Source organism: Ochotona princeps, chromosome 2 (genome assembly GCF_030435755.1).
Source record: "Ochotona princeps isolate mOchPri1 chromosome 2, mOchPri1.hap1, whole genome shotgun sequence".
NCBI classification, from domain to species: Eukaryota; Metazoa; Chordata; class Mammalia; order Lagomorpha; family Ochotonidae; genus Ochotona; species Ochotona princeps.
Genome location: NC_080833.1, coordinates 101,435,963 through 101,449,096, shown reverse-complemented (window position 1 = coordinate 101,449,096; position 13,134 = coordinate 101,435,963). Strand labels below are relative to the sequence as shown.

The following is a 13,134-nucleotide window of genomic DNA, read 5'->3' as shown; positions in this document are numbered from 1 at the left end:
TCTGCCTTTCCAAAAATAAATAACTAATAAATGATAAATAATAAATAAATAAATCTTTAAAAGAAAAAAAAGAGAGCAGAAGACTGGACTGCTTTGATCAGTTTGAGAATTCAGCTTGCAGGATCAGAACCTCACTGTGACCTTGAGAGTAAGCTGGCTGAATATTGAAGGATTTGCTGCTGGTCAGGAGGTGTGAGGGCATCTCAATTGGTGTCTCCTCTCTGGCTTAGAAGGAACCTTAACCTGCCTTTTTGGCTGGGATATGCCGGTCTGAGTGTTGGTGTGTGTGTTCACTGCTCAGAGCAGACCTTATTTGCTCTGCCTGCCAGACTGCTGTTATTATAAAGACTCCAGGAAAGGAAAATTATGGATCTTTATTATTTTTAATTCCACTTGAATGCTTTGTTTATTTTACAGATCTGTATTTATCTATTTATCAAATCAATCAGTCTATCAGTCCATCATCTATTTGTTTATTGAGAGCTCTCATGGATTTGTTCAGTCCCCAAATTTCCATAGTAGCTGGGAATGGTTCAGTGCTGAAGCCAGGAGCGGGAACTCCATGCAGGTCTCCCACTTTTGCGACACAAATCCTTTGCTTAAGCCATCACCACTGCCTCTCAGAGTCTGCATTTACAGGATGCTGAAGTCAGGAACAGCTTTGGGAGGGGAGTAAACTTGTCAGGAGCAAATTTGGGACTCAGATTGAGACTTCTTACAGTATGTGGGTGTCCCAAACAATGTCTTAGCTACTATACTAAATGCTTGCTCCCCAGATGAGCATGCTAACCAATGCCTTAACTATTGTGCTAATGGATACCCAATTTTCTTATTTTCAATAGCCTTTGTCCCATCAAAAATCTGCAGTCTGCTTATTAGGAATTTCATCGGTTAATTGCAATTAGAAAATTACCATGTTCCAGACCCTTGATTCCTTCTAATTTTCAAAACAGCTTGTAGTTTATTAAGGAGGAACTTAGGCTGAGAGCAGTTAAGCAGCTTTCCCAGTGTCACACAGTCAACAGAGATTAAAACCCAAGTCTAGTTGACTTCAAAGCCAGTACAGTTTTGTTCTGTCATGCTAACAGTGAACACTTGACTTATGTTGTCTTCAGCAGCTATGAGAACAGAACCCTGTTCCTAAAATCCCTCATCTCCTTAAAAGTAATACTTCACATATCCAGAATCTTCTATTTCCCAAGAATCTGTTTAGTTTATCTCCAAATAATCCATCTACTCTCAACCTGTCTTGGAGAGTACACCCCAGGACTTTTCATCTGCTTTATAATTCCGCTGTAAAAACCAATAGAGGATAGGAATCCAGGCTGCACTTACCTGGAGGGTGAAACTAATATAATTATACTGATATCACAAGTCTCATGAGGGGACAGGGAGCATTATCAAAGACAGGAGGCATCTTAATTTTTTAGGATTCTAGAATGACTTAAAAACAAACTAGTTAGAATGAGCCTGGGAGTTCTTAGACTTTTCTGTTTAAAAATGTCAAAATTACTCACTAATCACACTTTAATCTTCTGGAGGTCCTGTGGGGGCAAGAATTATTAGTGCCATTTTGCAGATGGGAAAGATTGACGGGTAAGAATATTGTAAATTATTTGGAAGCCTTCTGGGAACTGGTGGCTCTGGGATATTTTCACCCAGCTTCCTGCTTTATGCCCAGCCTCATCTGTTGTCCTCCTTTGCTAACAGAGCTCTTTAAATCTCAGATCTTCCCCAAGCACATTAGACATCAAGTGACTCATGCGGAGGAGCATGGTTGGACGAGTTGCATATAAATGCACTCAAAGCATAAGGATTACATTTCCTTTAAAAACACATGGGCTTAAAAATTTGGGAGGAAAGTGCTTTGCCAATGTTTTTTGGTTTTGTAGAACACAAAACATTCATGGAATACTTTGGAGTTACAGAGTTTGCCAAACCTCAAACCAAAACACGTTCAGGTTTGTCAACCTCAATCCATCCTGGTGCAATCAGGAGGCTCAGGAAGGAAAAAGTGTGAGGAAGAGAGAATAAGGAGATGATACAGCCACCTCCTCACACCGTCAGACAGCGTGAGCGGTGATGGAGTGGTCCCAGCTACGGCTGAGACTGTGTCCACCCAAGGGTGGACATGAGTGCTCAAGGGAGCTGTGGCTGGGAGTTGGCTCCCAGTGCTCCATATTTTAAAGTGAAGAGTTGTCTTTGGGGAAGTGCTACTGGCTCCTCTCCTCCCCATGGGAAGCAGAGTAACTAATCTGATTGCTAAGTCAGGGAGGAGAGCGCTTGGGACCTACCTGCCTGCCTGCCTGCCTGCCTGCAGACGGCACAACAGCTCCGGTTGTCTTTCGTGGTGTGCATGGCCTAGCTGGTAGTGTCTTTAGGGAGGTCAGCTTGTTTTAGGGATGTTCTAGGTAGCTCTTTCAGCCCTCAGGCCTATGTCACAGTTGCTAGACACCTTTATTGATAATGAAATTAACATTATGTTCTCTATTGCATTACATTCTTGTGTATTTCTCAAAATTGATTGGATGAAGACAAGAGGTGTTACTTGGCTGGACTGTCTTGGAAGCTTTCATAAGTACACATTTTCAGCTCTGTGGAGTCTTGTCATCAGAGGCTGTCAAGTTTCTTCCTTTATTGTTAGGAAAGAGTAGGCACATGTTTTAGTGTGAGGAAGGCTCTGCCCTTTACCCATGACTGCAGAGTTGCTACTTTCCATTCCCAATGTCATTATGGCCCTGATGAGACATTTTCACTGGGAGCATGAGAGTGGAGAGAGAGAGAGAGAACACCTGTATCTTTTGATGTGGGGACACTGACAGATTTTGTTTCCAGGTAATATGTGAGAAATTATATTTACTTTCAATTTATTTCTACATCTAGATTTCTTAAAATAGTATGGCCCAATTTTGGTATTGGATGGAGTAGGATTAGGAGATTAATACATGTTTGCCCTTAATTAGAATTTACCTCAGGATACAATGACCTGAGTTAACACTGGGAGAGTTCCTTTACCAGGAGGCAGAGTATTATCTTCCTGTTCCTGAGGGAAAGTGAGTGCCTTCAGCTTGAGATGACTTTTTTTGTTCTGTGGTCTGTGTTCCTGAGCTCTGCTCCCTGGTGGAGTATAAAGCTGGCACTGTTTTTTTCCCCTAGTTTCTGTTCTTAAAATTTTTTTTCGTAATACTTATTCCATAGAGTACAGCCATAATAGTTCACAAAAGTAGACAGAGTTGATGTGTGGCAGAGAAACTAACATCCAGGAGATCTCAGGTGAGAAAACCTTTTCCCACCAAAGGCAGATCAGGAAGAGTAACAGCAGAAGTGAATTTTGATCATCACCTAAAAAGGAAAGAAAGAGTGGATCTATAAATAGGCCTAACTTGAAAGACAAATGACACTTCGGGGTCAAACCTGAACCTGGTGACTTCCGCAAGACACTGACTTGGCTTAACTGTTGCTGAGACGCATTCCTCACTGGGACAAATTCGTCAGCTTCTGAAGTGCAGGGATGTGTCTGCTCCCTGGCTCTCTGGAGGAGGACACACACCACTTAGTAGCTGGGATCCTCAGGAAAGAAGGGAGATTTTCTAGCCTGAGCTAATGCAGGGTCAGGTCTCGTGGAGGAGAGATCAAGTTGTATCTGTGGGGATGACTCAAAAGGGGAACCCGTAGCCAAGAGAAGACAGGACTCATGAGAAGCCACAGTGTTTCACCAAGTCTTAATGCAGAGAAACAGCCTCCAGGAGTTCATCTCCCCACATGCCTGGAGACAACTGTGCGCTGCTGGAGGGAGAAAGACAACTGCCAGGACCCCATACATGGAGGAGTAGTCAAAGGAGTGGAAGGAAAGAGGGCTCTGTGGGTCTTCCAGCCCTCATGTGATTGTCTCTGTCATGGGTTGCTGGCAAGCTATTGCAGAAAGCCTGTCAGCATGGGGCATTTTCTATAATTCCCAGGGCCTTCCTCCAAAACCATCACATGCATAGAAAGGAGAGAATTAAGATGAATATCCGTCTGGGGATAGAAGAATTCTCTAAGCATATATAGAAGTTCCAGGTAGTGAAAAGAATCTGGGTTCTCTTCCTTTGGTGTCAGTTGTCCTGTCTTGGAACCCATGCTTCACCCTCACTCCCAGGTGCTTTTGTCTCTAAGAAATATAGGTGGGACTATCCCACATGAAATGGCTTCTTTCAGGTATTTCCAGCTGACCTATCAAACCCAGAAGCCATTGCTGTTGTTTCTGTAATAATACCCAGGTGGAGCAGCCCATCTCTGGCCCAGGGAATTGGTGCAGTTCCTCAGGAGCGTATGGTTTTGTCTTTGGAATCCATTGTTGGTGATCTGAGCCAGGACACTCAAATTTCATAATTCAAGAGTGTCAGAAAAAAGACCATTGGCAGGCCTTGCCTGAGGAGAAGCTTTGTATGGGTAAGAAGCTGGAAGATTGTCCCTCACTGAAGAAATAATGCGACTGCTATGAGGTACAAGAGGTAATCTGAGTCTGAGTTCACTGCTGTGTTCTGGGAATACAGTTGGCCCTCTATCCTTGGGCATCTAGTTTCGGGGACAGCGATCTAAAAACAGAGCACTCTTTGCCTAATGGGAAAGGGAATATTTGCTTGCTGAAAGAGGATGCCTTATGGAGCTAAAACATAACCTACAGGAAGGAATTACCATCCAATGGTGGTTAGATTGGTGGGGAAAAGATTTGGAAGGAGACAGTTTTCCTGCTACCTCCTCCCCACATGGCTAAGCAGCTGTTGTTAGAAGGCCATGTTTGGAGACTGAAGAACTATTTTTCTTGGGCACATCCAGGAGCCCCTTGTTACAGGCCCAGCCCTTGCACACAAAACCCAATAGAAAGAAGCATGTGAAATGAGGAATTAACATGCCTAATGCTAGGTGAAGGAAAAGAAGGGGAAGAAGTCAGTTCAAAATTAATCCTTGGGCCAGATCATCTTTGTTTAGATCTAAAAGAACATTTGTTTGGGAAAAGAGAGCAGAAGGGTGCAGGCTAGATGTCAACTAAAATCTATTAGAGTTCCGTGCTTTAACTAAGTAATTTAAATCTTATCTATACCTTTATCTATGAAGCTAAACATAGAAAATTATTACATTTATAAGTTAAAAGTGACATAATATCAAAAATTCCATACAGTTCAACCTCATGCATTTGCTGCTAGCCATTAAAGTTAAAAATATGTACCTGGTGGCCATGATTGTTTTATATAGTATCTGTAGTTCAAGTTATCCATTTTGTATTATTGTATTATTATTTGTATTATTTGTATTATTTCCCATTTCACTAATGGGAAACCTAAAAAGCGTGAAGTATTACATTTTGGAATTTACAAATATAATTAGCAAGAATGATTTCACTCTGCTGCCTTAGGCATAATTTGCCAACTGCAGAAAGCACGCCCTCACCCACTTCTGGTTCCCTGTTGCTCCTGAAGGCTCACTAGGAAGCGCAAAGCCAATGAACTGACAGTTCACCTTTTTTTCAACCAGCATGACGTCCCAAGTGTCTGCATCACTTTCAATTTCTGTACTTTCAATTGTTCTCCCTAGAGCCATTGGCTGTGCTTTCCCAGCCAATCTCAGCTTGCTGTTTTCCTGGCAACCTTACTAAACCCTGTCAATTTTGCATATTCGTTTGTTATACCTGGCATGGGTGGCTTGCACTGTTTATCAGATGTATGAACATGACTAATCCTGGGCTTCTTCTCAGGCACTGCTGGCTCTGTGGTTCAAGGTGACTGGCCCTGGACTATTCTGGCAGCAGCATCCAGCTGATTCCTTGCACTCATCCAGGCTGTTGCTGTGGATCAGGCCTCCCTGTTTGTGGTCTAGTCTTTAAGCCTCATTTTTCCATGCCTTGTTATTTGTTTGCCTTCCCTTGTCATGAACCATTGTCCTCTTTGCCATGTGGCTTTACCAGGGAAAATTGGCAACTGCTTTATTGTCTGTGGCACTCACCCAGGGATGGTGTCATCAGAGTGACGTCTTTCTAATGGCTAACATATTGAGTCTAAAATATCTGCAAGATAATAAGGCCTATAGGGGTTCAAGGGATGTGTTTTGAAAATCTGAGGAGAGAGTGAAAAGTGGAGTTAAGTAACATACTGCTTTTCCCATGTTAAATCCAGAGCCAGAAGGTTGACAAAGCTTTGAAGTTCAGGGCAGTAAGAATGTAATTCTCAATAAATAAATAAAAATTTTAAAAGAAATATATCCTCCTACTACAGGCAACAATCTGAGCAGAATAGTTGGATCTTTCTTCGTTTGTTTGACCTACATCACTACTACTCAAACAGGCATATTTTCTCTTTCTGTAATGTATTTTATCTTTAAAACATTTGCATTTACTAAGAAATGATTAGGACAAAGTATCATCATATCCATTTTATAGATAGGGAGATTTGGCATGAAGAGGCTAGGTAATTGGCCAACATTGCATTTATGAGACGTAGGGTTGCAATTTGAATCCTGGAAGCTCAGAGCCTGTTTTTTTTTTTTTTTTTAAAGATTTATTTATTTTTACTACAATGTCAGATATACAGAGAGGAGGAGAGACAGAGAGGAAGATCTTCTGTCGGATGTTTCACTCCCCAAGTGAGCCACAACGGCCGGTGCTGTGCTGATCCAGAGCTGGGAACCAGGAACCAGGAACCTCTTCCGGGTCTCCCACGCGGGTGCAGGGTCCCACAGCCTTGGGCCGTCCTCGACTGCTTTCCCAGGCCACAAGCAGGGAGCTGGATGGGAAGTGGAGCTGCCGGGATTAGAACCGGCGCCCATATGGGATCCCGGGGTGTTCAAGGTGAGGGCTTTAGCCGCTAGGCCACGCCGCTGGGCCCAGAGCTTATATTCTTAACCACAATGTTACTCTGTTCATTGAATGGTTTTATACTTATCAAATTAAAGGTAAGATCATCCCAGTCAAATGCAGAGAACTTTAATAATTCAGTGATCTGGCCTAGTGTTATTGTCGATATTTATTGCACTTCTCATGAGCTTTTGTAACTACGCATTCACTTTTCAAGGTGGAGCAGAGTTCTCAGGTTGGGAATCACTGAATGGGGACCAATCTGTCCATTGGACACCTGTGTCCTTTCAAGACATTGGAAGAGGTACATCAATAACAACAACTTCATCTTATAAAAGGTTGAAAAACTTGTGCAAGCTCAGGCCAAGTTTTGAAGGATGGTTTAGTCTTTGGGCAATTTGTAGACCTTTGTAAGGAGGTGTTTTAGCAAATCTGTGGGATGCAATTATTTTGAGTAATCTGGATGGAGGAGATTATTCTAGACTCGGTTTATATGCCCTTTGTCATCAGTATCATCTGTAAATAGCCTGGAGAACAGTCAAAATTGAGCAAGAAAGACAGGAGTAAAGATAAAAAGTTCAGGAGAAACTTAAAAAGAAATTTTGGTGATAAGACAGTAACAGCAATAATCACGTTTCTATGTGTTTTTTATTGTGTTCAATGATCAAATATTTTCTGAATTTCGAAGGGTGATACTATCCCTTTCTCCTTCCCTATCCTTTTTTTTTTTCTTTTAGAGTCACTAGACTAATTCTTTATAAACGGGCTATTTTTCTGAATCCTTGGCTCTTGAGGCATCATCAGTGTGTAGCAGAGCTCATTGGCTCTCTAGTTTTCCTCTTCTGGCTCCTTTTCAGCAGATTCTATTGGTTTGGGCAGTGACGAAATGAAGTTTAAAGAGAAGAGGCCAGGAAATCAAAGCCTAATTAGAACCGAGGGGCTGAACACAAGAGTTTTTTTTGGGGGGATTAGTTTTTTTTGGCCTTTGGTGTCATTACAGTAATAGAGAAAAAACAAAAAAAGAGGGGGGAACTTGCCAATTTGACCATTGCTGATTGGAAAACATGAAAAATCATGTTAGGTTTTTGGTGTTCAACACATCTTGTGGGACAAATCAATGACACACGATTGCCTAAGACAGCTTAGTTCATTTATTAGACAATAAATTTACTATTAAAACCTTGGAGATACAATTTTATGAAAGTAGATAAAAATGGTGACAAATAATGTGTGTAGCACAGAATAAACTATGAATAGACATACAAGTGACTGAAGATGTTAATGAGTAGAGGCAACAACTCTTGAAAGAGAATAAAAGGGGTAGATATGATTGACCTCCATCAGGGGACTAAGAGATACCATGACTAGACCAGAAGTAACCAAAGGAAAATGAAGTCTGAGACTTGTGTGTTTCTTTCTTTTTTTTTTTTTAATTTTCCTGCAACAGTTCCATTGGCACAGGGATTTCGCTTTCTACCTCCACTGTTTTCCCACATAGTATTACAACAATATAGTTTTCAACAACAGTCATAAGTCCAACATTCTGCTATCTAGTATATCATGGCATTGTAGTTATATAGACAATGGTAGATAGTCTAATATCCTATTGTCAAGGTATATTTGAAAATTTCATTGGATGTCTTTCTTTTATTCAGGCATAGAGATGCATGCTGCAATGGATTTTTACTTCCCAGTATGTTAGTCTCCAATATACAGTTCATCTATGAGAATATATGTATATACATATTTACATGTATATCTGTTTAACTTGTATTTTGCATAAAGGTTCTCTTCTATTAAAGAGAACATATGATATTTGTGTTTTGGGATTGGCTTATATGACTGAGTATTATTGGTTGGAACCATTTTGTCACGAACAGTAAAATTTCATTCTGATGGCTGAGTAGTATCCCAAGGAGTAGATGTACTACGGTTTCTTCATCCATCTTTTGATGGGCATCTGTGTTATTTCCATGTCTTCACAATTGTGGGTTGTACTGCCATAAATATGGGGTCAATGACCTCTGTTAATAAAGGCATAAGTTACAATCAGCTACAGAAAGTTTCCCAATCTCTAATACTAGAGGATTTCTTCTGTGTCCAAGACAGTGAATTGCCATGAAATTGTTTCTCTGAATTTTAGGCTTAGGAAAACGAATGCTGTTTAAAATGTATAAAATAATGATTCATGAAAAAAACATCATTCCTCTACTTACAACTCATTGCATATCAATTGAGATCTTACCAGGTATCATGTCCTGTGCTGGGCACCAGACATGAACTGCAAGTCCTTGGTACATGCATGTTCTTGGTGTAGAGAGCTGAATTGCCTAATCTGTCCATGGCACTACACCAGATCCTGTTGCATAGAACTAATATTTCCTGACAATTAAGCCTATACAATGATGCTTTAATTGAGTTTGAGCAAACCAAAAGATGTGGTGTCCTAGGGTAAACAAGTAGGATTAGCTCTGATAAAATGTGATACACTCTATTCAGATTATATAAATTAAGTGATGTAAATTTCTAATATTTATATCACATGACATAGGATAATATGTTTTAGGATAATTTATATTGTGTCCTATGTAAGGTGAATCTCTGGTATTATTTGAATTAATGAGATGTATTTAGGAATGTGTGACTTTAACCATTATTGTTTTGGTAGTTGTAACCCCTACTCCTCCTGTCTCCCACTTCCAGTCCTCTACCAAAATAACCCTTATTGTGACAGGCATCTAGATGCCCAGAAGTGTCTATATGTGGCATACATGCTGTTCTTTCTTCACAGATATAATTTTAATCCACTTTCTAATCATAGGCTTAATTTGTAACACGCACACCGTGGAATACTACTCAGCCGCAAAGTGAAATCCATATAATGAAACCCTGTCTTAACAAAATGGATGCCAATGGAAACAACTAGTGAAATGATCCAGTCTAAAAAGACAAAAGTCATATGTTTACTGATATGTGGTAGCTCACATAAACACTGAAAAAGAAATGTGTAGAAATTAAATGGTCATTTTGGCATATTGCTGCCATTTTCAGCCTGTGTTTATGCTCCAGTGGAAACATGGTCTGTCTTACTTTTTACTTGTTGAATGACTGTCTATGTACATGGGCTCCTGACCACATATGAAAGACCCAAATGGAGTTTCTGACTTGTGGCTTCAGCTTTGCCCAGCTCTGGGTGTTACAACCTTTTAGACAGTGAAACAGTGAATACAGTATGTTTCTTTCTTGTATTCTGCATTTCAAAGAAAGAAGGAAAGAAAGAGAAAAAAGAATCTAAAAAAATAAACTTAATAGAATTTGTATATTAGAAAACATAAGCAACATTCCCTTAAAGTTTATTCAATAAATTAATGTCCTATACTAGTGTTTAATTACAACATCACAGTCACATACCACTTCGTTGTAAAATGAGAAGAGACTGTTGTTTGTCCTTGAGCTAATATTTTGTTCGCATTACTGGTACACGTTGCTGGGAAGAATGGACAGGGTGGTGGAACAATAAAGAAGTTGACATTTTCGTGAGCCTCCTGTGCCATTAAAGGGAATCCTAAAATGTTCTGGCAGGTGTCCAACATTCCAAACCAAGGCAGTAAGAGCTAAACCGGGCCTATCTATTTCTTCTATCCACTAAGGCTCAGCATGGCTTTATCTGCCTATCCCTTTATTATTCTCAACTCACTAATTGCCTGGGCTCTTTCTCTCCACAAATAGTTTAATGTACTGTATTCAGCGTTAATGTAGAGTGACTAGGTGGAGACGTCTTTTATTCCTACTTCTAACAGATTAACAGCTAATAAACACCGTGCAGCATGCTCTTCTCTGAACCTCTTCTTAAAATACAGAGTTTGGTGTGCCAGCATGGGTGTATTTAAAGCCCTCATGATTTCCAGGAAGACTTTGGAAAGTTCACTGTGCAAGTGAGGCCTATTCAGAGAGCATAGGTTCCAACACCATGAGCCAGCATACCCGCTGCTCAGCTGAGAGGGAGTTCAGGGGATCCTATAGTCATGCAAAACAGGAGATGCTTGTCCTTGAATAAAACTTCTCTATTCTTGGTTTGTAACACTGAAGAAGAGTCTGGAAACACATTACCCAGGGAGAAGGCAGGGAGCATTTGTTTCATAAAAAGGGAAGGAGGATCTGTGCTAAGCAAGGACACCATGCCACTTTCCAGGGACGCTACAATTAAAAGCCATTTGTCATTTGCTCCTCTCCACTCTCCTCCTCCTACCTTCCCCACAGTTCCTGTGCCTTCCCTCTCTATATAGATAGAAAGGAAGCAGACAGCTTAATGAAAAATCAGCAAGTAGAAGCCAAGTTCAAAGCTTTACATAAAGCCACAGTCAATATTCTGGAGAAGGATATGATTATCAAAAAGTGTATGTCAGAGATAACCTGGATAGTTACATGAAAGTGATATATAGCAATCCCTTATATATAAGGGAGAGTCATGATTTATTGAAGGATAAAGTAGACAGCATATATACATTGTCCAATTTATATGTCCAGTTCTAATGGACCTTAAAGGAATATATTAGTAAAATATTGTATATCTCTTGAAATTTCAAGGTGAATGACTCCTACAGACCAATTTTATTATTAGATTATAAAAATGCACATAGGGGCTAAATCCTTGCCTTGCAAACTCTGGAATCCCATATGGGTGCAAATTTGTGTCCTGGCTGCTTCACTTCCCATTCAGCTCCCTCCTTGTGGCCTGGGAACACAGTGAAGGATGGCTTAAAGCCTTGGACTTGCGTGGCAGATCCAAAAGAATCTTTGGATCAGCTCAGTTTTGGTCATTGCAGCTGCTTGGGGAGTAAATCAGTGGGAAGAAGATCTTCCTCTCTGTCTCTCCTTTTCTCTGTGTATCTGTCTTTTCAATTAAAAAAAAATAAATCTTTCAAAAATGCAGATAGAAGCAAGTATCGTGGTATAGTTGGACATGCTATTGCTGCTCATTTTTATTTTGTCCTGGTTGCCCAGGTTTCAATCCAACTGCCTACTAGTAGTCTGGGAAAGCAGCAGCAGACAGCCCAAGCTCTTAGGCACCTGCACCCATGTGAAAAACTGGGCTGAAGCTACTGGTCCCTAGTTTCAGCCTCACACAGTCCAGGCTATTGCAGCGTACCAAGTGAACCTGGGATGGGAAGCTGATCTTGAGATAGGAGAATGATGGTACTGTCCTGTGCTGGAGAAGTAGTCGGTGTTACTCTGTTCATCTATACTCACGATATGAGTGGTCTTGACTATCAATATGTAGTGTGATTTTTCACACATGCCAAACGCCCTTAGAGGAAAGGTCAGAGTGAAATTCTGTTGTTGTGGAGTTGCTTACAGATTACCTGCCTGGCTGGATAACATATTTTTTTTCTTCTGCAGTCCACCTTCATCTGCACCTTGCACTTGTGCAGAACAGCCGACCCTGGTGGTGATGTCTCAGTGCATGTGTATGTCTACCATTGTCAGACGGTCACCTCCAGGATTTGAAACCTGAGTGCATGTCTTGGGATTATTAACAATGTTTTGCTGGCTTTTCTCTCTCCAGAACTGGACTGGAAGCCATCATGGAGACTTACGCATTCTGGAGACCTCCTGTGCGCACACTCACCTTTGAAGATTTCACCACCATGCAGAAGCAGCAAGGTAAAGGCCTGGGGTGAGGCCTCTGCCTTGTGACAGGGCTGCAAAGGAGTGGGAATGGCGCTCCTGAAAGACGCACCTCTGGTTCCAGGCCAAGGCACAGGTTACAACCACTCTCCTTGCAGGAAGATAACTCCTTGGCCTCACCACTTGTACCAACAATCTGGTTGTAGAGGCAGTATTTCTTTTGGCACTAAAAATTCTCTAATCCTTAAAGCATTTTTTTTTATGATTCTGTTCAAATTGCTACTATTTCTAAGCATTCACATAGGCCTTCGTATTAAAAAAAACTTGCTTGTATGAGGGGCACAGAGCTGCCATCTGCTGGTTCACTTCCCAGATGCTTGGCAGAGCAACCCAGGTCTCCCTTGTGGATGGCAGGGACACAGTTACTTGAGTCAGCACCACTGCTTCTCAGAGTCTCCCTTAGCAGAAAATGGAACCAAATGAGTTGGAGCTGGGAATCACTCCAGTGTGGCAGACAGATGTGTTCACTGATAGGACTAATGCAGGTCCCTAAGCCGTGGTATCTTGAGAGATCTCTACAATTCATTCTGCATGGCAGACTTGCTGTTTTTCCTACCCTGGATGTGTAGGTGAGGAGAACCTTAGCTCTGGACAATGGGAATACGTTGTCTCATGTC

General features: G+C 41.1%; 1 protein-coding gene across 1 annotated transcript in view; it reads left to right on the top strand.

Moving 5' to 3' along the window:
• Positions 1-13,134, top strand: part of TBX15 (T-box transcription factor 15) — a 129,047-nt gene that overhangs the window by 103,123 nt on the left and 12,790 nt on the right. The window contains exon 7 of the mRNA XM_004581863.3: positions 12,396-12,493. Coding sequence (XP_004581920.1) covers positions 12,396-12,493 — 98 coding nt within the window. The remainder of the gene's footprint in view (positions 1-12,395; positions 12,494-13,134) is intronic.